Source organism: Sminthopsis crassicaudata, chromosome X (assembly GCF_048593235.1).
Source record: "Sminthopsis crassicaudata isolate SCR6 chromosome X, ASM4859323v1, whole genome shotgun sequence".
NCBI classification, from domain to species: Eukaryota; Metazoa; Chordata; class Mammalia; order Dasyuromorphia; family Dasyuridae; genus Sminthopsis; species Sminthopsis crassicaudata.
This window is the reverse complement of record NC_133623.1, coordinates 45,284,121-45,309,097: the sequence shown is the minus strand read 5'-3', so window position 1 is coordinate 45,309,097 and position 24,977 is coordinate 45,284,121. Positions and strand designations below refer to the sequence as shown.

The following is a 24,977-nucleotide window of genomic DNA, read 5'->3' as shown; positions in this document are numbered from 1 at the left end:
TGGTGGTTGCTCCTGGTCCTAGGGTAGGAAGGCCAGGCCGATGATATAAGCGTGGGCTGGGCATCCAAGCTTCTGTGCTTGGAGGCACAGGAAGCTGGTGGGTGCTGTGCGTGGGCCATGTGTGCAGAGGGCACTGGGGAGGGTCTTGGGGGTCACATAGGCCAGAGATTGAGTGGTAAAGGAAGCGAGACATAGGGCACATGGGGAATGCTGTCACCACAAAGGCTTAAGAAGCTTAAGGGAGAGTTGGGGCTCAGTTTTTAGGTAGAGAGTGAGGAGAGAACTGTTGAATTGAGTGCAGGCATTCTCTCTACCCCCACCCAAATCTCCTTGCTGGCTTGTTCTTGTTTTGATTTTTCCTTCCCCCTCTGAGCCGTTCTTCTTCCTGTTGCCATTCCTGCCCAGACACCTTTCCTTTTGTCTCACCTTCTTTGTCTCACCTTCTTCCTTGGGGCCTCCTCAGTACACAGACACGTACAAAGAGAGGCAACTGGGTATAGCAGAGAGGGGCTGGGCACGTGGTCAACAAGACCAGGATCCAAGGCATTTAGATGGCACGGTAAATAAAGCACTAGACCTGGAGTTGCTGTGTGGTCCCGGGCAAGCCACCTAAACTCTGTTTATCTTGGTTTCCTCATCTGTAAAATGGGGATGACAATAATAATATCACCTACCTGTTGTGAAGATAAATGAGCTATTTGTAATGCACTTAGCCCAGTGCCTTCTCTCTATTGACTTTTTCCTACTTCTGGCGCATCAAACTTGCTTGTATGTTGTTTCCCCATTAGATTGTGAGCTCCTCCAGGGCAGGGACTGACTCACCTTTGCCTCTCTTTGTATCTCCTGGCCTTTGCACAGTGTCTGGCACTTAACAGGTGCTTAATAAATGCTTATGAAGTTATGACTGACAGATGAAGAAAGGTTTCAAATAGTTAGGACACTTGCTCCCTGTGTTTTAGCTGAGCCAGAATCTCCTACCAGGTCCCAGGCCTGTTCTTTGCACTGGCCTTTGCTGTTTCATTTGGTTAAAAGAAATAGGTGGGCCCTGCTGCTGTGCTGTGGTCAGGCAGCTCAGTAATCTGGCATGACTGGGGTCTCAAAGAGCTAGAGAATAGCATGTTACCATGTCAAGGTTTGGCTGAGAATTCAGGGCTTTCATCAGAGATGAAGTGGTCATAGACTGTTGAGCTGCAAGGGGTGCACAGGTTGGGCCAAACTCCCACTCGGTAGAGAAGGCCCACAGCCTGGCTATGGAGGAAGGGAAGGAGGCAGGCTCTAGTGGCCCCGCTCTCAGCCCCATGTGGCGGCGGGCAGAGCATTGTGTTCTGTGGCGGCTGCCACATTTTATGAAGGATCTTGATAAGCTGTGGTGGGTCCAGGTGGGGACCAGGAAGGTTCTGGGTTTGGGGATTATGCCATGGGATGTTTTATTGGAGAAAATGGAGCTGTTTAGCCTGGGAGTGAGAAGACTTGGCATGGAGATCATACAGTGGAAGATTTAAAGGTAAGAAGGACCTCAGAGTTCATCTAGTCCAATACCCTTATTTTACAGAGGAGGAAAATGGGACCCAGGGACAGAAAGTGAACTCTCCTACATAAATAGTCAATTGCAGAACAAGAATTTGAATCTATGCTCTCAAAATCTAAGACTTTTTCCAATGCACTATGCCACCTCCCTAGTGCTCACTGCCTTTGAGTACCTGAGGTGCTGTGATGTGAAGGAGAGATTCATCTTGCCTCAAAGACCATCTTGTGGATGGAAGATCATTCAATTTGTCAATGAACTAATAGTTTATGTATAAAAGAATACAATGACAAAAGAGACGACTGGGAGATACTGCCTAATGTCTGAGTGCCCAAGGTCAGGAACGACACAGTCACCCTCCCCCTCACTTCTCAACTCTTGAGTCTCAAGGTGGTAGGATGATTGAAGTGGCCAAAGCTTGTTGAGGCTCTTGGTGATTTTTATTTTCCTCTGTACCACTGATTATTGCTTATTTTAACCATCGCTTGCTCTGGGGCTCTCTCCCATTTGGGACAGAGAGGGACAAGAACAAGTCAAATATTATGGAGACAAGCTTTGTGTCTGGCAAAACAGTGAAAGGGAGTAGGGTTGGGAATCAAGAAACTTTGACTCTGGTCCTAGTTCAGCCATTTACTGGCTGTGTAACTTTGAGCAAATCATTTTCCTTGAGACTCAGTTTCTTGCTTTGTAGAATGAGGATAACATGTTTTCTTCTTGCCTAAGACTTGTTGTGAGAATTACATATAAGTTACTGAAGTAGATAAGTGCGAGGGATCTGCGTTCAGAGAATGTGGCTTGGCTACCGGTTCCTAATTGTGACTGGGGGTCACGTCCCCTCTCAGAACTGTGGTTTTGGACTCTATGAAAGAAAAAAGGGAGCTGGATGTAGATGTTTTTGAAAGTTCTCTTAGTCCAAATCTAATTTTAAGAGACATGGTTGCTGTATCAGTTTTCTTTTACTGAGAGTTTTCAGCAACTCATCAACGATTAAGAACTCTCGGCTAACACATGCAGGGATTGGGTGCGTTAGCATTGATCGACTTGTCTCGTAGCTGCTGAGCTCCGAGATAGCTCTGCTCAGCCCTTCGTCTTCCCTTGGTCTCAGACTCAGTGGCCTGCACACGGGGAGGTGTTTCCAGAATGTTTGTTGAGTTGGATTAAGGCAGAGACAGTGATGTCTCAGTAAAGCCACTTTCCCCTCTCCCTTCCTTCCCTCCCCACCCCACGGAAACTCTCTGGGTTATCTCAGACCTGCCACTGTGAAGGTGCTCCATTATGGGGGCCCAATGCCAGTTTTTAGAGCCTAGATCCATTGTCCCGGGGAGACAACTGAGAAGCTCGAAAGTGAGTGTCCCCTGTGGCGCCTACCCTCCAGCAGGTTGGAAAATATGCAACACGTTTGAACATGACAGTTCACGATGTCTGTAGACATCCCCCACCTTGACACATGCATACCTTCGAGAGTAAAGAGGTAAAAAGGCAGTAGGCCATCCTGACTGCATTCCCTCGGGCTAGAGTTTGGAGTGGCGTTCTTTGTAGAATGACAGCACTGACACGGCCGCTGATGTTCACCATCCTTGCAAAGATACCATTTTATTTTACAAAACATAACACGTCGTCTCTCCTCCATTTAATATTTTGGGAAAGAGAGCGACGACAGACGGGACAAGACAACAAAATTGAACAGGACAGAAGAGAGAGCTCCCCAGGAGATTTCCTTTGTGAAGGGGCAGCATAAAGAGAAAGGATACCAGGAAGGTATGGCCTCGCACTGTTAAGTCAGTGGACCAACACAAAGAAACACAGCACATAAAGCAGGACACCAGCCAGAAGGCCCAGCAAGGAATTCCCCGAGCTCAGGCTTTTAACGCTGTTGCCTTCTTTGCTCTGCTGATTCAGAAGTTGCTTGTTCAAAGGGGCTTCGTCCATTTCCAGGTCGTACGCCAGTTCTGCAACGAGAAAGCAAGGAATCCGCTGTTAGAGACATCAGACCCGGGGCATGGTACTCCATTCTTCTGGTTCAGATTTGGAAAAATGGGTTATTTTCATAAAGTTCATCCCATGTTTCCTTATATTCCTTGTACTGGAGAAAATCCATTAATGTTCCATAATTTAGCTATCTCCCGATGGTTGGGCATTCCCCCTCCCCTCCATTTACATATAATGCTACGATGAAATGTGGAACAGATAACTCCTTTTTTCCCTTTTTCATATAACACCTTCAGAGTATGTTCCCAACAATGGGATTGTTGGGTCAGAATAGGTACGATTATTTTTTGTAACTGTTCCTGAACACGGATAGATTCTTCTTCAAAAAGATTGTACAAGTGTCCGATTCCAGCAACAATGAATTAGTATACCCACGTCTCCTAATTTCCTCCCATTGCGTTTCCTTATTTTTGTCAATGTGATGTTTATGAGGTGGTACCTCTGATTGATTTAATTTGTCTCTTAGGTTATGTGTGAAGTTGAATTTTTTTTTTCAAATGATTGTGATTTGGGGAACCATTTGAAAACTATTTGTATCATTTGAGCATGGAAGCACTGAGAACTCTGAGTTATCCTTCTGACTTTTTAGCAGTCCTTAAGTATTTGGGATGTCATGTCATCCTCGACTCTTTTCTCTCTCCCTCCCCTTCATCTCCTCCCATATTCGGTCATTTGCAAACATTTGTCAGTTCTGCTGTCAAAACCTCTATCGCATCTATCTTGCTACATAACTACTGCCCTGGGTTTAGGCCCTCATTTACCCCTTACCTGGACTATTTCAACAGTGTTCTATCTATCTCAGTGGTTTGCCTGCCTCCAATTTCTCTCTTGTCCACTATGGCCTCCACACAATTGCCAAAAAAGATATTCTTAATGTAGAAGTAAGGTTGTATCCCTCCTATGTTCCAGCAATGTCAGTGGCTCCTTATTTCCTCTAGGATAAATGCAAACTCTGTTTCAGCCAAACTGGTCTACTTGATATTCTTTAAGTTCAATGTTTTGTTTTTTTTTTTCTTCTAAGTCAGGTCCTTTGCACAGGCATGTCCGGAATATTTCCCCTCTATCTTTGCAAAAGTACCTTGCACATAATAGGCACTTAGTAAATACAGTATTTGTTAAATAAAATAGAATTTATCTTTTGTATTTGCTCTAAGGATTCTCTAATTATTCCAATAATTTCTTAATAATTTTTGAGTGGTCAAATTAAAAAAAAAATTGCTCCTTCCCAGTTGAGATAAATACTTTTATTCCGTTCTTTTCTTCTTCTTCAGTTTGTCACTTGGCTGGAATTTTGTGGGCATTAGTGCATAAAATGTGGTTTCTAATTCCTTTCCCACATAACTGCAAATTGATTTTGCCATATAGATTTGTTAAATAACGAAGCTTTTCTTAGGTTTCATAGATTTCTTGAATGCAAATTTTTGCCATATATTTGGTATATTTATTCCTTTTCACTGATCTGTTTCTCTGTTTTGCCTTGTATCAGGTAATTGTAACCATTTAGTGATATATTTCAGAATCCAGGAAATAAGACTATCTTTATTAACTTTTTTCTTCAGCATACTTCTTCATCCTCTTGTCCACTTAGTATTTTTTCTAATTCCATAAAGATATATCTTTGCATCACACTGGTTATATACATTAATTTGAGAAGTACTGTTATTTTTACTGTATTAATCGGATCCAAACATAAAAATTTAATAACCCTCCAGTCTTTCTTGATTTAAGCCATTATAGCTTTATAGTCCTTTTATAAGTCCTATTGTATTCCTATGTAGGTGATTTCACAAATATTTGATAGTTTGGGGAATTTCTTTTTTTAAATTATATTTTCTGGTTCTTTATTTGAAGTAAATATGAAGATGGTTAATTTTGAATGTTATCACTTTGCGACACTCACTTTTATTTCTTTTGAAATTTCATGCAGTTAGATTTCTATATGATTGTTTTTTGCAAAAAATGATACCTTGACATTCCATCTCAATGAAATAAGAAAAGAAGAGGATAATCAAGGCATTAACATTGGAAGTTAAGAATTTTCAAGGTCTTGTCAAAGAAAAGCAGCCAGAGTAGGAGTCCTTGATTTGTGTCTATTTTTAGTGATGATTTTATTTTAACATTTCTTCATTTCATGTTATATTGGTTCTTTCCTCATGGTAGATATTTTTTATTTTGTTGGAGGGGAAAATCCCTCAATAGCTGTTATTTTTTTCATCATAAATTATGCCTGATCACAAGTTTTTCTTTTTTTAAAAAAGTTTTTGTGCAAGTATTTTTTTTTTTAGTTTTTAAAATTTTAATTTCTCAGATGCAAACCTAGCATGCCTAGTCATGATAAATAATTAACTTAATGAATTGCTGTGTACTACTGGCATAGGTTTTAATTATTATTTCTGCATCCATATTTGTTGAGATTCATCTCTAAATCATTTTTATTGTTGTCTATATCCTACATTAAAATCAATGTATTTTCCTAATAAGGCTAATAAAAGATAACCAATTAAAAAAAACAAACCTAGCATAGTGTCTTGCACAGAGTATGCTTCACAGGATCTTACCATCCCTTTTGGTCTGTAATTATTTTAAAAAAACTTTAATTTTCTCTTCTATTTCTGTTTGTATATTTTAAAACATTAAATGTTTGGTTCCTGCCTTTTATTTTTTATACCAGTCATTTGCCATATTGACATTTTTACTTGAACCTCCTCTTTAATAATAACAATGATAATAGTTAAAATTTATATAAAGCTTGCTATGTGCCAGGCAACGTGCTAAGTGCTTTACAATTCTTATCTCATTTGATCCTCACAACAACCCTGGGCATGCTATTATCATGAAGAAACAGACAGAGGTTAAGTGATTTGCAAGCTGAATTAGAACTCTGGTCTTTCTGACTCCACTATCCATTCCACCCACCTAGTTGCCTGAGAAAGAAAATCATTTAAACAAACCCAACCAAAACAGCAATCTTGTCTCATGGCATATACCATATTCTATATCCCTCAGATTTCTACAGAAAGGAAGGAGATAAAGACTACTCAAGATGACAGAACAGCAGAAAGATGTACAACAAAACTGTTCCCTACAACTGTTCCACAAAGAACTATAAAATGAATCAGACTAAGTCATAATCAGCAAATCCAAGAAAAAGAATCACATTGCCAAATTAGGCTAGAAATATGACTCAGATGAAGACAGAAGTATGTAGACACTGGGGACTGAGTATAGCCAGGTGCATGCCCTCAGGCTTTCAGCATAAGTGCTAGATGAGGCCATCATACCTGTATACCAGGGAAAGAAGAAGTCTCAGTCTGGCATTTAACCTTGTGCAGAGAGCAATAACAGTTGCCAACAGGCACTTCTGTCACTACCCAGTTCTCTATCACAGATCCAGAGTATTCACAGGAGAGGATCTACACCTAGGAGTGGTGGTACAGAGTACAACAAAGTCACAAGCTCTAGACTGTGTAGCAAGTATAGAAGAAAACAACTACATGGCTCTGAACCCAATACTGGCCCTAATACAAAGTACAGAGTCAGAAAGTAAGGACAGAAGAATAAGCAAACAAAAAAGCCTCACAATAAAGAGACATCCAAGAAACAGACCAAGAAGAGAATGGTACCAGAACATCTACCAGCAAAGCCTCAAAAAAAAAAAGTCACTTAGGCACAAGTTCAACTAGAATTCCTGGAAGGGCTGAAGCAAGAGGTTTCTTTTAGAAGAGCTAAAAAATAATTTACAAATCAAATAAGGAGACTTGAGGAAAAAATCGGAAAAGAAATGAGATCTCTGAAGAAAAGAATTGAAAGGATAATTAACAGCTATTCTTGATGTAAGAAGTGAAAATCTTAAATTAGAACAGACCAAATAGAAATAAATGACTTCCCAAGACAAGAAGATGTAATAAAATAAAGTCAAAAGAGCCCAAAAAAGAAAAAGAGAAAAACATTTCATAGCAAAAAAAACAATCGATATAAAAATTATTTGAGGAGAAATAATTTAAAAATCATTGGACTATCATAAAGCCATGACCCCAAACAAAAGACTTGTCATCATCTTTCAAGAAATCTTAAAATTGGCTGGGTCTCTTAGAACTAGAGGGTAAAATGAAAATAGAATCTGCTGGGCAACTCCTGAAAGAAATGCCAAATAAACGTCCCAGGAAAAACATAATCAAAATCCAGAGTTTCTAAGTCAGAGGAAAAAATACTGCTAACAGACCAAAAGAATGCAAGTACTGAGGAGCCACAATCAGTGTCACACAGCTATGGAAGCCACTAGTATAAAGGAAAAGAGAGGAAAGAAGTTTCATTTCCATTTCTTTGAGAAGAATATTGTTCATCATCATTTCTCCTAACTTGTCCCCTTTCTGTTATCATTTATGGCATGCGAGTGATGCTGTGTTGTTCTTTTGGTTCTTCATTCTTCCTTCTAGCACTTCAGACAAGTCTTACAGTTTCTCTAAATCCCCTTTATTCTTCATTTCTTTCAGCAAAATACTTTCCTAATGCATGAGCACTCGTTTTGTTCTTAGTCTTTTTTTCCTTCCATAATTAGAATATTTTTGTCTGCATTGGACCTGTCATTCTGTCTTTGCCCTCAGAATATACCCTAGAAGTGGGACCACTGGATCAAAGAGTATGAACAACATAATGACTCCCCTTTCCCCATATGATGGCAAGTTGGACCATTTTCTTTCCCCAACCTCTCCAACATTGCTTACATTTTGGATCATGCCAATTTATAAGCTGTTTAAAATGTTTTTTCATACATTTATTTTTAAAACACTTAATGCCAAAAATGTCTTCTCTCACTCAGAGATCTATTCCTTCAGTCATTTTTCAGAGGAAAACAAATCAGTTTAACAAAACTAAATAGAACAACCGAGTCTAGCAATTTTCCACACCTATATTTTTCCACCTCTACAAAGAAGGGAGGGAAGTATATTCTCATATTTTTGGGGGAGGGGCATCCAACTTTGTTCATTAAAATTACGCAGTATTTAGTTTGGCTTTTTTGTTATTTCCGACAGTGAGGATAGTGGTAGGCATTATGCAGGCTGGTTTCCTGTTTTTGCTTCAGTTGACTTTGCATGTCTACCCGTGCATCTCTGTATTCTTAATATTTATCATTTCATGTGGTGAAATATATTTTATTATATTTAATTATCCAAACTTGGTGTGCTATTCTCCAGTTGATGGGCATAGATTTTATTTCCAGTTAATTCCTGTTACCACATTGCTAGAATTCTATGACTACTTTGGCATGTGTGGACCTTTCTATCTTTGGCTTCCTTGGTATACAACACCTTGAGATGTCCTTATTTGGATATAACCCACCTCGCAGTGAGATCTCTAGGTCACAGAGTATCTATCAGTATTTTGGTTTCCATGGATTTCTCCATTTCAAGTTGCCTTCCAGAATGTTTGGACCAATTCACAACGTCACTAAGAATATATGCCTGTTTCCATAATTTCCCCAACTATTTACTATTCCCATTTTTGTCATATTTGTCTTGTTTGCTGGATGTGAAGTGAAATATGAATTGTTTTGATATAAAGGTAGCTAAGTGGCCCAGTGGAGAGGGAGTTTGACCTATGGTCAAAAAGATTTGAATTCAAATCCTACCTTGGCCACTTAGTAGCTGTTTCAGCCATCTTCCTTCCAAGGTTCTCGTGAGGATCAAATGAGAGAAGATTTATAAAGCCTTAAAGCCTTATATACATGCTATTTATCATTATTGTTATTTGGGTTTGAATTTCTTTTTTATTTTTCAAAAGACATGCAAAGATAGTTTTCCACCTTCATCCTTGCAAAACCTTGGTTCCATATCTTTCTCTCTCCTTCCCCATTTCTCCCTCCCCTAGATTAATCAAGTAATCTGATATAGGTTAAATATGTGCAATTCTTCTAAACATAGTTCCATATTCCTCATGTTGCACAAGAAAAATCAGATCAAAAGTGAAAAAAGAAACACAAGAAGAAAAAAAAACAAGCAAATAAACAATAACAACAACAAAAAGGTAAAAAGTACTATGCTTTACTCCACTTTCAGTCTCCATATTTCTCTCTCTGGATGTGAATGGCACTTTCTATTCCAGCTCTATTGGAATTGCCTTGAATTAGCACATTTGTCAAAAGAGCTAAGTTCATCAGAGTTGATAGCTTTTCCCCAATTGATTATGATAGTCTCTATCCCTTTTTTGGCTAATATTTCTTTTCCTACCTGCCACCCCTAGTCAGAGTTGTGAAAGGCACATCTTCTCTTCTTTTTAAAATGATCTTTAATGTTTAAGCAACATATCCATTTTAGTTAGTTACTGTATGAGGTATAAGAGGTTGGAATCATAGGATAAGGATTATCTACTCTTTATACATTTTCTATCTTCCTAGTCGTTTACAAGTTATTTCTCCCATTCGAATGCACACTCCATCAGGGGTGGGATATTTTTTGCCTTTTTCGTGGACTTGAATTTTGTTCTTATTTTTTTAGGCTCTGTAAAATCTCATCTTGATAGTTAAGTGTACTCCTGAAAATGCTCCTCTGTCCCCTTGGATGGATCCTCTTCCACATCATAGCTTTTAACCCAAAATGTCCCTTGGGGTTCTGGCCTGGGTCATCTTGTCTTCTCCCTTTATATATTCTACTTCACTTGACTATCTCGTTGACCCTTGGAGATTTAATGATCATCTTTATGCTGATGATTCTCAAATCTACCCATCTGATCCCAATCTCTCTGCTGACCTCCAGTCTCACATTTCCAACTGCCTCTCAGACATCTTGAACTGTGTGTCCAGTAGACATCTCCAACTCAGCATGTCCAAAACTGAACTCATAATCTTCCCTTCTAAACCTTCCCCTGCTCCACCTTTGCTATTACTACAGAGGGGCCAAGCTCATTTCTTGACTCATCCCTATCTCACAAATCTCATAAATAATCCATGTCAAGGCAACCCATCCTGTTGATTTCACCTGTGCATGAGCAAACATGTTCTCTCGAAGGAGCCTTCTTCTCTCCTCTGACATTGACACCATTCAGCCTTCATCACCACTCAAAGGACTATTTCAGTAGCCCGAAGGTGGGTTTGCTTCCCTCAGGTTTTTTCCCTCTCCGATCTAGCCTCCATTCAGTCACTATAAAGTGATTTTCTTACAACGCCAGGCTGACCATGTCATCTCCTATTCAATAAACTCCAGGGGCTCCCTATTACCTTTAGGATCAAATATGAAATGCTGGCTGGCATTCAAGCCCTTCATGACCTCCCCTTCTCCTACTTTTCCAGCTTGTGAATGCCTTAGTCCCTGCCGCATGATTCTGCTCCCTTGGCTGTTCCCCAAATAAGACACTCTTGCCTCTTGGCTCTGGGCATTTTCTCATGTCTGAAATGCCCTCCCTTCTCAACTTTATCTTCTGGCCTCCCCGAGTTCTTTTCCAATGAAAATCCCATCTTTTCAAGCGAGCCTTTCCTAACCTCTCTTAATTCCAGCACTTTCCTTCTGTAAATTATTTCCTATTTAATGTCCAGATAGCTTGTTTCTTTCTATTTATGATAGTTTGGATGTTGTCTCTACTATTAGACTGGAGCTCTTTGAGGGCAGAGACTATTTATCCTCACCATTTCACATAGTGTCTGGAATGTAGTAAGAGCTTAAGAAATGGTGGTTTATCGATTAAGAGGAGGAGCTTATTAATTGGAATCAGAAAGACTTGAGTTTACACTACATAGAATTCCCAATCTCTCTATTTTTGTCTGCCTGCATTTTGGATTTCCTTCACAGGCTAATGGTACACTATTTCAAAGTCCAATTCTTTTGTACAGCAAAATAACTGTTTGGGCATGTATACATATATTGTATTTAATTTATACACGAACATATTTAACATATATTGCTCAACCTGCCATCTGAGGGAAGGAGTGGGGAGAAGGAGGGGAAAAATTGGAACAAAAGGTTTGGCAATTGTCAATGCTGTAAAATTACCCATGCATATATCTGGTAAATAAAAACTATAATAAAAAAAAAAGAATGAGAGGATAAAAAAAAAGAAGAAAGAAAGAAAGACTTGAGTTTAAATGCTGCCTCAGACACTGACTAGCTGTGTAACTTGGAGCAAGTCACTTCACTTCTTTTTGCTTTAGTTATGTCATCTGCAAAACTAAAAAAGGGATGTAAATAGTACTTAATTCACAGAATTATCCTGAGAGTCAACTGAGATGAGGTATGTAAAATCTTACTGTTCACTTGTTTTTCAGTGGGGCTTGACTCTTTGTGACCAGCTTTGGGGTTTTCTTGGCAGAGACTTTGGAATGATTTGCAATTTCCTTTTCCAGCTCATTTTACAGATGAGGAAAATGAGGCCAACAGGGTGAAGTGACTTGCCCAGGGTCACATAGCTAATAAGTATCTGAGGCTGTATCTGAGCTCAGGAAGAGAAGTCTTTTTGATTCCAGAACCAGTACTCTGTTTATCCATTACAGTACCACTTAGCAGCCCCTTAATTCTTAAAGCCCTATATAAGTGCTAGCTATTAGTAGCAGGGTGTGCCTTTATAGATTGACTTGTACAGATTTTGTAGTTGTTTTTAATGTAATTTTCTGTTCGACCTTTTCTTTTTGTTATTGTTTAACAGAAAAGTTGCTAATTTCTGTTCATCTATTTCATATCATATTACTTTACTGAAACTTAACTGATTCAATTAGAAAATCTAAATAATTAGCAAATAAACCAGGCAAACTGCCATATTATCAGAAAACAGGAAGGTTTTTTTCTCTTGCATGCATTTAATTTCTTTACGTAACTTCTTTTTTTCCCCTCTAATGTTATTGCCATTGTTAGCATTTTTAGAATTATATCAGATAACTGAAGACAAAGGAGGAGACAGCCCTGCTTTATTGGCATATTCATTGGAAAACTTATACTTTTCTCCTCTTGTACATAATGTTAGCTTTTGGGTTTAGAATTTTTATCATATTAAAAATATTCTTACTATACCCAAGTTTATTAAGATTTTTAGCTTAAGTGAAGGTTGAACTTTCTCAACAACTTTTTGTTGGCATCTATTGATAGAATCGTGGGTTTTGGATGTTTTTATTTTTTAAGAAGATTAATGATTTGGGTTGTTTTTCTAATGTTCCAACATCCTTGGTTCCTTAGTATAAATCCCAAGTACAAGCTTGATCATAGTGAATAATTTTTTGGACATATTGCTGTAGTGTTTTTGCCAAGATTTTATTTAAAAATTTTGAATCCATATTCATTGGAGTTGTTTCATTTGCATTTCTTTTGCTATTAGTTATATGGAACATTTTCTTTCACATTCCTTCTTCTAAAAGAAGTCTTATATAGGGAAATCCCTACATCTGTATATATTAATTATGCTGATCGTTTTCCCAGTGGTCAAACATCCTTACATCCCTGCTATAAATCCAACTTGATCATGGGAATGCTTTTTTGATACATACATACATACATATGTATATATATAAATACATAAATATACATAGGTAGTGGTTTTTGCCAGATTTTATTTAAATTTTTAAATCAGTATTCATTAGAGTTGTTTCATTTACATTCTTCTTAACTATTAATTAATTAGAATTTTTTCTATTGCTTTTTCTAAAGGCTATTTTTTCATATTTTTGATCTGTTAGAGAAATGCCTCTTGATCTCATATAGAAAATCAATACAAGACTACCTGTATATATCCCATGGGTTTCAGACTTCTCTTAAATATCTGCTACAAAAACTTCCCCCAATTTACAACTTCTCCTTCTTTAGTCTAACTGGATTGTATTTGTGTAAAGGCTTTTGAAATGTCATGGGCATAGCGTCAAGAGTGTTTTGTAGTTGTGTTTATAGATGGTTCCGAATGTCTTGACGTTTAGCAAGAAGATGTTTTGTAAGTATTATATATATGTTGATGATTTTTGTGGTTTTATTTTGTATCTTATTGCTTTCCTGAAGGTATTGTCTTGATTAATAATAGTCTGTATATATCATTTAAATTCTGCAAAGCACTTCAGAAATATTCTCTTATTTTATCCTCCCAACAACCCTGGGAGGTATGTGCTGTCATTATTCTCATTTTACAGCTGAGGGAACTGAGACAGATGTTAAATCAATTTTCTAAGGTCACACAGCTAGTAAGTGTCTTAGAATGCATTTGAACTTGGGTCATCCCAACTACAGGTTCAGCACTGTATCCCTATCTGTACTTAGCTGCTTTAGATTTCTTCAGATTTTCTGATATTTCCTAGCAAATCTACATTTGAAATTAGGGATAATTTATATTGGTTGCTGCTGTCTCTGCTTTGACTTTACCATAGTAGAAACAGGCCAGGCAGGAATCAGAGAACTGTGGTTTAAATCTTTGCTCTCCCACTTGTTGCCTGGGTTATTTTAGGAAAGTCATTTTCCCCTCTCTGGGCTTGTTTCCTTATCTGTACAGTGAAGAGACTGGACTTCCTTCCAGCTTTGAAGCTGTGGTCATGTGTCCTTCTCCTGTCCTATTAGTATAAGTAGATTTTCTAGAACTATATAAAATTATTGAGGTATTGTTTTTCTCTGTAGGAATTGAGCCAGCTTGTATCACCTTTGCAAGTCAGCTCTTGTCTCTAAATGTATTTTTGTTCCTATTAAAGAAGGGTGTTCTGTGCCATTGCTTTTTCAACTTTGTTCTTAACATATGTGAATGTTTTGTTAGGTCAAGGGCTTTTTCCTGATCCTCTTGAGATGATTATAAATTTTAAAATATTATTAATTACTAACATTGTAACTTGGTGAGAGTAATTTCTTGAATATATTGCTGTAGTCTCTTTGCTAAGATTTTATTTAAAAATTTGTTTCTCAATATGCAACATTGAGGAAATGTGCTGGAATTTTTTTTCTTTACTTGAATCCTTACTTTCCTGAATCTTCACTTACTTGAATACTTTCTTAGTTTAGGGACCAGGAAAGTTTTGTCTTGTAAAAGCATCTTGTTCCAGTGCCTTCATTTAAGAATAATTTTTGTAGCCTAAGTATTAATTTCTCTTTTAATATTTGAAAGAATTTACTAGCACATTCATCTAGACTATTTCCCCACCCTCTCCCTTTGGAACTTCATTTATGACCTGTTTTAGTTCTCTTTTTGGGATTGAGTTATTTAGGGTTTCTATTTCTTATTTTATTAACTCGAGAATATCATAGTTTTGTACATAAACAGCTATTTATTTTTATTTCCTCTTTGTGGGAATTCATCTCATTCTTTATGATTTTCTCCCTTTTTTGATCAGGTTAGCTAATGGCTTTTTATCAGTTTTGTTAGTATTAAGAAAAACTTGGCTATTTCTATAGTTCTTTTCTTTTGATTTTTTTCCCTCCTCTCATCTCCACCAGTTCTTCCTTCTGTGCTTTCTGTTGAATTTTCTAGTGTTATTTTTTTTAAAAAAAGCTATGTTAATTCTCTATTTTGTTGATATGTTTTCTGAAATATATTTTCCTATGACTAGTTAGATGTCCAAAGTGTTGGTATGTGGCTTTACATAATTGTTTCTATTATTTGTTCGTCGACTCACTCTTTGTTCAATATATCACTGCATGGTCTCCATTTAGGTCTCTTATTAATAATGACCACTTTTATTGTGTTATGGTAGATAAAGGAGTTATTAAATATTTACTTCTTTTTCTATTATAATATCTTTATGTGCCTAAGCTCTAGTTAAAGTTTTTCCCCAGCTGAAGGTTTTTCTCTGCATTTTCTGTCCTTGTTTCCCCCCTCATTTTTTTTGGTTGGAGCAGGAAGAGGTCTTCGCTATTTCATGAGTAGTGAAGCAGTTGGGGAAGATCTGATGCATCCGATTTGGGCATCTTACCTGGGATTTTCCTTTTGTTTTTCAATTCCTGTGTATGTTGTTGTTCAGAACTCTCATTCCCTTTCCTCAGCTTTGTTCCTTTCACAATTGCGTCTTCCACTTTACTCAGCCAACAAGGGCCCTGTTACTGGTCCATTTTAGCCACCAAGACAATCAATGTGTGCATGTGAACTAATAGGGATCATAATTTAGGTGGAGAGTAGGAGGGTAAAGCTCTTGCTGCAAGAGAACAAAGAATCCCAAGAGCCTCTGGACCTGAATTTTTGTTTTCTGACATAGGGGGAGGGCAAGTCCTGGGAAAAGGGTCCTGACCAAGGGCAGGTTAGGTAGCCGGTATGGATAGTAGTCTAAAGTAAGGAGAATGAGGTTTGAGACAATAGGTCTGACCTACTGAGTCATAGATAACTTTAAGAAGAGGCAGACTAGGACCCTGGAGAGCTCCAAGAAAAGCCCTCACAGACCCCATTTTGATGAAGTGGGGACTGTCCAAAGAGCCCCAGACCCACTACCCCCACGCCTTCTTGTGCTTGGTAGGACTCTCTGATTTTAAGAGGTTTTTGGATATGACAGACTCAGTTTCTTAGCATCATGCCCAGCATAGGACACAGTGGGATGTAGCGGAGCGCTGGACTTGGGCTCAGGAGGACCTTCATTCCAATACCACCTCTACCACTTCCGAGCTGGGTAAGCATTTGGGCTCTGGGGGTCCCAGTGTCTTCATCTTTCAGGGAAGATAAGAGCATATCCAGCCCAGGACTGTTGTTTGGGATTGCTCTTGACAGCGTGGACAAAGAAAGGGTGTTGTCTACTGGCTTCAAGTGCTATAAAACTGTGAGATAATGGTGTTGTTCATGACCGAGGTAGTTTCAATTCAGTCCACATTTTGAGAGTAGCTTCCCTAAGCAAAACTCTGTGTGGGATGAAGAGGAAGATGCAAAGTTGAGCTCATTTTAACACCATCTCTGCTCTCGTGGAGCTCACTGAAGAATCGGACATATCATAGATCAATCACTATCATCTACAACACGGCGTGATGAATGCAACTCAAAGTGCTTTGTGAGGTTAGGGTAAGAGGCCATTACCCATGGGGCCAGGCAGGGGAGGGAGGCAAGAGCGGATTCAAAGAAGTCTTCCTAAATGAGGTGACATTTGAATTGAACTTTAAAGGATGGGTAGGAATTCAAAAAAGTGATGAGGGGGAAGGAGGGCCTCCTAGACACAGGGAACAGTGTGAGGGGAAAAAAAATGAAAATACCCACCCTCAAGTTTTTAATAGAGGGTCTTAGAAGCACACTTAGGATGGGGGTGGGGAGAAATGCTTGGTTCTAATTTTTAAAAAATCGCTCTGGTTTCTTAATGAGGATTCCCACCTGATGCAGAAACTAAAGAAACCTGAGTAAAGGTCCTCACTGAAGCACGTCAAATGTACAGAGAACTAAAAGAGAGGCCCAGCCACAGTCGGCTGATCAGACGAGAGCCAATTGACCTCCAATTCTGCTAATTGGGGCTCTGCTTGGGCACCCGGGAGCTTGAACTCCCATTCAGAAAAGCCTCAGGGCAGACTTCCTTAGAGTGGGATACAGAAGCAGCACATAGTGACAGTGCAGTCATCCTGTAATGTCCATAGTAGACGGATTATAATTCCCATTTTACAGATGAGGAAAGTGAGGCTCAGATTGGGGAAGTGACTTTGCCCATAGGCAGACAGTTAGTGGGTGTTGGAGACAGGACTCAAACCCAGGGACCCAGGAGCTTGAGTCAGAGGTCCTGGATTACATGTCACCTCTGTGAACTTGGACAAGTCACTTACCCTCTCTGGCCTCAGTTTACCCACTTGTTAAAAATGAGGGATGATATCTAAGGTCTTTGCCCTTCCCCAACAAAGGACAGGATGCATGTTCTCTCACATACTAAGGCAAAAGGAAGACTGGGTGCATTCTTTTTTTCCTTCCCAAGACCCCCTTTGGGATTCCATCACTTAGCAGCCTGTTCTCTTTCAAGGTTCACTTCATCCAGATAATGTTATCAGTTGTTACCAGCCTCCATGTCGTTCTCCTTTCTTCCTCAAGGAATTTATAGAGCGCAGGACTTGGAGTCAAGAAGACCTGACTTCAGATCCTGCCTCAGTTTCCTCATCTGGAAATTAGGAATACTAATAGCACCTACCTCCTTATGGTATAAGGCACTTTGCAGATCTTAAAGTCCTATATAAATATTATTATTTTTATTTATAGTCTAGCATCCAACTGTGCCATTTATCTAAGATCAATCTATCTCTGTCTAACCTCTCCCCCAGCGGCCTTTTCTTAGTCCTTGAACTTCTTGATCTCTGTGTGGCACTTTGGGGGATTCTTTTTTCCTTGGTTTTCATGGCCCTCCTCTCTCCTGCTTCTCTACTTCCCTGCTGTGTGTGTGTGTGTGTGTGTGTGTGTGTGTGTGTGTGTGTGTGTGTGTGTGTGGAGAGAGAGAGAGGGATATCTAGCTCTCATTTCTTCTGCTAGATTATCATGCTGTAGCCCCGGACTAGCCCCAGCTTCTGTCCTCTGGTATGTTTATCACCACTGGATACTCTTTCTTTTGGTGATCTCATCAGTATCCATGGGTTCAAGTGTGTTCTCTGTCATGAGGACTCCCACATCTATTTTCTAGTCCTCCCCCTCCTTCTCAACTGCTTGCTCTTAAAGTCGGGTTCAAAATAGAACCCATCTTGCCTGAACTCACCCCTCTCTACTCTAATTTCCTGACTTTTTCTGGAGGGACTACCCCCCCATCCGTTCACCCAAGTTCACAACACACACAGCATCCATCCACATTCATCCTTTATTCTCAATTCTCTCCCAGAACTATATCCTACAGTAAGCTGCTAATTATTGATTCTGTCCCTATAGCTTTTATTCATCAGGTGTGGGGGTGTAGAGTTAAAACACTAGGCCTGGAATTAACAGGACTTGAGTTCAAATTCTACCTCATGCACTTATTAGCAGCACGACCCCGGGCAAATCACTTTTAACCTCTGCCTGCCTGAGTTTCTCCAGGGACTAACGTGGAGCTTTCCCAGGGTAATTGTGAGGACCAAATGAGATAATAATTGTAAAGCACTCTGCGCAGTGCCTGGCCTTCGGTAAATGCTCTAGAAACGTTAGCTGTTATCATTAGCTATCGTTTATCCCTTCTTTCTCTGCAGAGGGCCGGCATCCTAGTTCAGCTTCTGGCACTTCTCTCTCGGAAAAGGAGCAGCCTCTTGGTGGATTTTCCTGCCCTATTTCTATCTATCTGCAGCCAGGACACCCTCTAGTCCTTCCACAAGTCTGCCAAATTGATCTTTTTTAGGGCCGGACCTGGCTACATCCTGCTCTTCAGAATAAATCAAAAAGCACTGATTATATACCCCTGCGCTACAAGGGAAATTCAATGGCTGTCTTTGAGGGGTTCAGAATCAATAACCAGGAATGTACAAAGTATTTGCAGATTAGGGGGGAGTCTTGGAAGAAGAAGAGAAGCTCCCAGCATCCTGTGGGGGGGGTGAAGGCTAAGCACAGAGGATGGCAGGGACAAACAGAAGGCAAGACACAGAAAGTTGATGTAAGTATTTGTCGAATGGAAAAATAATAAAATTAAATAGAAAAAAGTAAACTGGCCTTGAAATGATTGGACCAGGCTGACTTATCTCTTAAGGATATGAAGCAAGACGTGAACTCAGGGCTTTTGCCTTCAAGTTCAAGAGTGGGGCCATGCTGTTTACAAAGAATCAACCAGCAGACAGTTATTAAGCACCAGAGAAGGGCATGGAAACACAATGGTATGATCTCCTCTTGTACAGAGGTAAATGGTTCATGTATATATAAACACATATGTGTTGTGTGCATAGTACATAACCATAAGCTGAATAAATACAAGGTAGTTTAAAGGGAGGGCATATATTCATCAGTAACCCCATGAAGTAGATGATAAAGTGGTATCAACTCCAATTTACAGAGGAAGAAACTGAGGCTCAGAGAGAGGAAGGTACTTGTCCCATGTTGCAGAGAAAGGAAGGGTTGAAAGCAGGATTTGGACTCGGGTTTCTACACACGAGTGCTTTTCCCATGTTGCCATAGTACTTTTCATACGCTTGATCCTGTGGCGGGATAAAAGGGAAGTCAAAGAACAACTGTTGGCTTGGGGCAGTATGGGAGAAATCCATGCAATGGTGAAGGAGAACCTAAGGCCCAGATGGAAAGGTTCAGGGACTTTCTCCCAGACTCCATGTGTAGTGACAGGCATGATAGCCACCCCCCCCCTGCCCATTCTCTGATTCTACTATACTACTGTGCTTTTCCCACTAGACCATAAAATAGAGAAAGTACAGGCTTGGAGATTAGATAAATGGGGGACACTGGCCAAGTCATTTCCTTTCTGGAATCCTCTCTTGTCTGTACAATAAAAGAGGTTGGAATGCATCTTTCACAAGGGATAGGAGACTCAAAATCCAGAAAGAACAAATGAAGCGACTGAGGCTCAGAGCAAGTCAGGTTCCCGCCCTAGGTTGCGCAGAGGGGGAATTTGAACCTGGGTTGCCAGTTGGTTGTGATTTATGAAGTTCCTGCAGTGTGGATGATTCAGTGCAGGAGTCGGAGCTACAAGGTACCTAAGTTATTATCAAGATGACCTCATAATTTTATAGACAAAGTAACTGAGGGCCAGAGAAGCCATTGCCTTGGCCAGGATCACACAGCTATTCATGTCGGAGCCAGAATTTGAACTCGGGATTTGCGGTTCCAAATCCAGTGTCCTTCCCCCTATACCACACTGTCTGTCCTCAAGCCTGGCTCTCTCACTGTGGGAAGAGCTTTGTAACCCTTAAAGTGCTCTCCAAATGGGAACTGTCATTTTTTTTGTTACCTCACCGCGAGCCATCTCCAGCATCCTCCACACAGAAAGCAGCCTGGCTCTAAGACTGCCCGTCCATCCCCCATTCGGGTGGCCGTCCTCCCTTTTTACTCTCCCCTGGAAGGGACTTTAGAGGTCATCTAGTCCAACCCCCTTATTTTAGATGCCCGGGACTTATCATTACGTGACTTAGTCAAGGTCACATAAGTATTATGTGGCAGAGCTTGAAGAGGGCCCTGAAAGGATCCTGGGAGTTTTCTCCGATTCCCACATTCTCATTCTGCACATGGTGGTGGAGAAGCCACATCTCCTTCCCTCTTTCCCTCCCCATGCCCCCAGATTCCAGCCGGCTCAAAGAGTCACCAGGAGGAAAGATCTCAGCCTGGCAACCACGGGCTTGGGGGCCCTTAAGAGGACACTTGGCTTGCAGGCACAAACCGAGGCCTCCTGATCAAAGAGGGCAGCGTGGCTGCCCCACCCGCCGGCACTGATGGGCCCCCTGCACAGGGCAGCCCAGGAAGCTGAGCTGCAATCTAGATGCCGGTGGGGGGGGAGGTGGAGGTGGCGGTGGGAGCCAAGCACCATGGCTCATTCCTCGCCAAGCCCACACCAGCAGATGGCTTCAATCGGGGCCTTAATATAGTAACGGGATAATACCACCATACGGGGTTTTCCACGTCGAGCTTCCAGTTGGTTTCAGAGATGTTAACATGTGAAATCTACAGGGCAATTTTAGATTTTTTCCAATTTGAAGAGACAGGGTGGCGTGCCGGGACGACGGGTCAGAGATTTAGAGGTGAAAGGCTCTTTGGGGGCCAGCTGATCCGATGCCCACATTTTACACTGAGGCCCACAGCCTCGTGGCTGGAGGTGGCAGATTCAGGCTCTGGAGTGCTATTGGGCTCTTCCTCTGTAGTTCAGCCAGTGCGTGTCTCCAAAGGCCACAGATGTGACCTCAAGGTTATAGGTATGACCTCGAAAGAGCAGGATGCCCTAAGAGTTTTTGTTCAGAGAGGGCTTTAAGGTGGAACCTATGGCAGCTTTTGCCCATTATCTCATCTCTTCCTCCCATCTTCCTGCAGGAGCTAGTCTGCCTTAGAAGTCAAAAGCATTTTATAAGTCAAAGCAGAGGTTCAGAAAGACAAAAGGGATTTGCTCAATCAAGACTTGAACCTGGTCCTCTTGAGCCCCTGTCCCTTTGAGCTCTAACCCGTGATGTGAAGAGCGCTCAGAGCTTACACAGTGCTGCTGATTCCACTCAGTGCCAGGAGATGAGACAGGACAGCACCTCGGTGCCGCTTGGCACCCTGGCCTACATTCTGAACCTCCCGATTCCTGTCCGGGGCTGCTCAGAAACGCTTGCCTTATTGGCCAAGTCCTCTGGCGGCTGGTCTTCACCATCCAGGGCAACCTTAGCTCCTTTTCTCCCTCTTTTTCAGCCTGCAGGTAGGAAACACTGGGGTGGACTGGAAGCAACTGAGAAAATGCCCCTTTGGTGTGCTGGAGCTTCACAGGCCCCTTTCAACATGACTCCACAGGGGGCACTGAAACTGGCACCCAGTGCTCCTGCATCTTAATTTGCCAGACAGGATCCCTCTTAGGTTGGGCATATTTGGGAGCAGACCTGATTATCAATCAGACAACAACAGTGCCCACCGAGCCAAGCTGTTCAGCCCTAAAGGGCAGGGAGAGGCTCTGGCCCTGGAAAGGTCCAGTTTACAAAAATAGGCACCTGGGCTTTCTTCCTGGCAGCATGCTATGGGAGAGGGCATGCTGGGCTCGGAGGCCAAAGTCCTGAGTTTGAGTCCTAGCCCCTCAGTGACCTTGGGCATGGATGGCACTATTGCTACATGGAGCCCAGTTTTGTTCTCTGTAAAATGAGGGGGCTGCACTAGTTGGCTTCCGAGGTTCCTGCCAGCTGTCAAGGTCTCGGATTCTTCGATTCTGTGACAAACAAGAGAGGGCTTCGTCACCAGCCTGTGGGCGTGTTTACCTCTCCTAATGTGGGCGACCAAGTTCAACTGTGCTGTTGTGCCTGCCAAAAGAAAACCATGACTAACCAAGGCTTGAACAAACAACTCTGGGAAGCCATTGGCATTGCTCTGCCTGCCAGGCTGCCTCCTCTTCCAATTCCGAGTCTCCTTTCCTGTCTTCTCATCCTGGCTTTTGCCATGGAGGGTGGCAGCTAACGCCTAACCCTATCTTTCACCCATTGTGGGGAGGCATGTGACTGGACTATAGAACTCCATGAAGGTGAGTTGGTAGGAGTTGAAACTGGATGTGCCATCAGGCCAAATCTGAAGGGATTTAGATTGAGGGCCTGGGGGGGCCCAAGGCCATGAGGTCCCACCCTTTCCTTCCCAGGAGGCCTAGGGACATGGCCAATCCAGCCAGTCAGTTGGAGAGCACAGATACAAACTGAAGTTGGGCCTTTCTTCAGAGCTGGAGCTCTTTGTTCTGAACCTGTGTTGAAATAGAGCTGCTACCGCATAGATGGAAGAGCTCAGACCCAGCTTGGAATTCGGACTAGTACTTTGAATAGTTTTTTGGTCTCTGGCAGAGTGCTAACCGTCCCCGGCCCAAGGCCAGTGCCCTTTCCACTCTAATGGTCTTCTTCTGTGAACTTCTTGCATCTAAAGGCCTTGATCGAGTCTCTAAATGTGCCTCGTGTGAGCCCACCACCCCCACGAGGTGATGTCACTCCCACGGAAAGTGGCCAGCTTGGGAAAAGGCCAGTGAGGGGCCACAGCTATGGCCCCTGCCTCTTGGGCAAGTTAGGAAAACCCTAGGCTCTCAGACTTCAGAATGATCTTAGAGATTATCTAGTTCAGCCAGTATCTGAATCCCCGGCCCGTGATCACACAGCCTGTCTGCATGCATAGGGAGATGGCCGGCAGGCCCAAGGGTGCTGGGTCCCCCCGTTCTGTGAGGCGGTGTCAGAGGTGGCATCAGTGGGCCTGGTGTTGAGTCTTTGTTCTACTCCTCGTTAATTGGGTGACCCTGGGCTCTAGGTCCCCCTTCATTGCTCTAAGGAGGGAGTTGGCTGCATAGCACAAGGGTTTCTCCCAGTTCTAAATCTGTGAGCCTACGATTTTGCTAATCAGTGAATAGCAGTAAAGCGGGTGGGCTGCTTTAAAGTCATCATGGAAAGCAAAAAGCACTCGCGCTATCCATGAAAGGAAACCAGAAGCCTTTTGGCTCCAAATGCACATGGCTCTGCCCAGAGGAGGCAGCTGCACCCTATCATAACTTGCAGGAGAAGCGGCTGGTCCCAGGAGAGGGAGGGACAATGGCTGGGCAACAGGGGGACTACATTGCTGCTACTCTGGAAGTAGTCAAAGATGTAGATAGAAGTCTCCTATACATTGTAAGAGGGTGGGGGGAGTGGGGCGGGGGGGCTCTGTGAAGGATTTCGAGAAAGCCACAAGAAGGCTGCTGTCTGCACCAATGGAGAAGAGTTGCGAGCAACATGGCACTGAACTGGCATGGAAAGGTTTAAGGCACTGCCTATCATCTCCATTTACTCTCCTGTAGAAGCAATCCATCATCCTCAGCGACTCAACCGCTCTCCACCTTTCCAAGCCATCAGCCATGGCCTGGCCAGCCTTTCCTCCGTTCCCAATCTTAAACCTATAGTTAACTAATTCAATTACATGTCGTCCTGAACTCCTCAACCGCCATCTTATCTTTCCCCACTTACACAGTCAAAATCCTAGCAGTAAACTTTTTACAGTCATCGCCTCTATTTCCTCTTTCCTGTTCACCCCTCAACCCTTTTCGTCTGACTTTTGACCTCCCTGCTCAACTGAGACTGCTCTCTCCAAGGTTGCCAGCAACTCTGTAATGACCCAGGCCAGTGGCCTTTTCTCAACATTCGGGCTTCTTCCTTCTCCTGTAGGACTTGACAAGGTTGACCTCACAGTGCCCTTCTTCCTCAATAGTCCCTTCTCCCTGGGTTGTTGTGCCCTTCAGTCCTGATTCTCTCACCTGACTGTTCTAGCTTTTGCCTGTATCGTCATCCGGGCCCTGCCCATTATATGTGGGGGACGGTCGGCTCTGTCTCGAGCCCTCATCTCTCTCTCTTGGGGATCTCGTTGGCTCCCACCAGTCCACCCATCATCCATCTCTCAGCAGTGCCCCGTAGACCTGGTTCGCATTGGTTTTTGAGATGTAGTCCTCCCATCTTCATAGGCTTCCTGGATGTTTCCACCTCGATGGCCCGTAGGCATCTCAGGCTCCATGTGTCCAAAATGTAATTCCTCGTCTTCTCCCCTCAACCGGACCTGCTCTCCTCAGCTTGCCTATTCCCATCGAGGTGCTGGCAGATGTGATCTGGAAGCCTTCCTCTATGCTTCTCTCCAATTGCTCTTAAGTGTTGGGAATTCTCCTTCCATCTTGCCTCTCCCTCCACAGCTGCTGCCATGGATCAGATCATTAGCTCCTCTGTGCCCTCGTCAGGGGCTCTAGAGGAAGGCCTCCAGGGACGTTGGGGGAGCCCCCCCTGGAGAGCACATGTGGAAGCATGCAAATAGCAGGGGAACACCCTCTGGTTGTGTGATTCGAGGGCGTGCCCGTGGGCATAGAACTTTGGCCATGATTCCCACTTTGCCGGTGCTCGGCTCCGTGAGGTCCCAGGTCCGTTGAAATCTCCAAGGGCCACCATCACACCGCATGTAGACCGCTTACCAGTGCTATTTATTAGGCATCTACTGTGGGCAAGGCACTGGGCACTGTGTCCAT

The 24,977-nt window shown here is 42.1% G+C and overlaps 1 protein-coding gene across 3 annotated transcripts in view; it reads right to left on the bottom strand.

The window, feature by feature from the left end:
• Positions 1-3,087: 3,087 nt before the first annotated feature.
• Positions 3,088-24,977, bottom strand: part of GPC3 (glypican 3) — a 742,965-nt gene continuing 721,075 nt past the window's right edge. For all 3 annotated transcript variants that reach the window (XM_074278656.1, XM_074278655.1, XM_074278657.1), the window contains one exon: positions 3,088-3,474. In XM_074278656.1, coding sequence (XP_074134757.1) covers positions 3,305-3,474 — 170 coding nt within the window. In that variant the 3' untranslated portion in view covers positions 3,088-3,304. The remainder of the gene's footprint in view (positions 3,475-24,977) is intronic.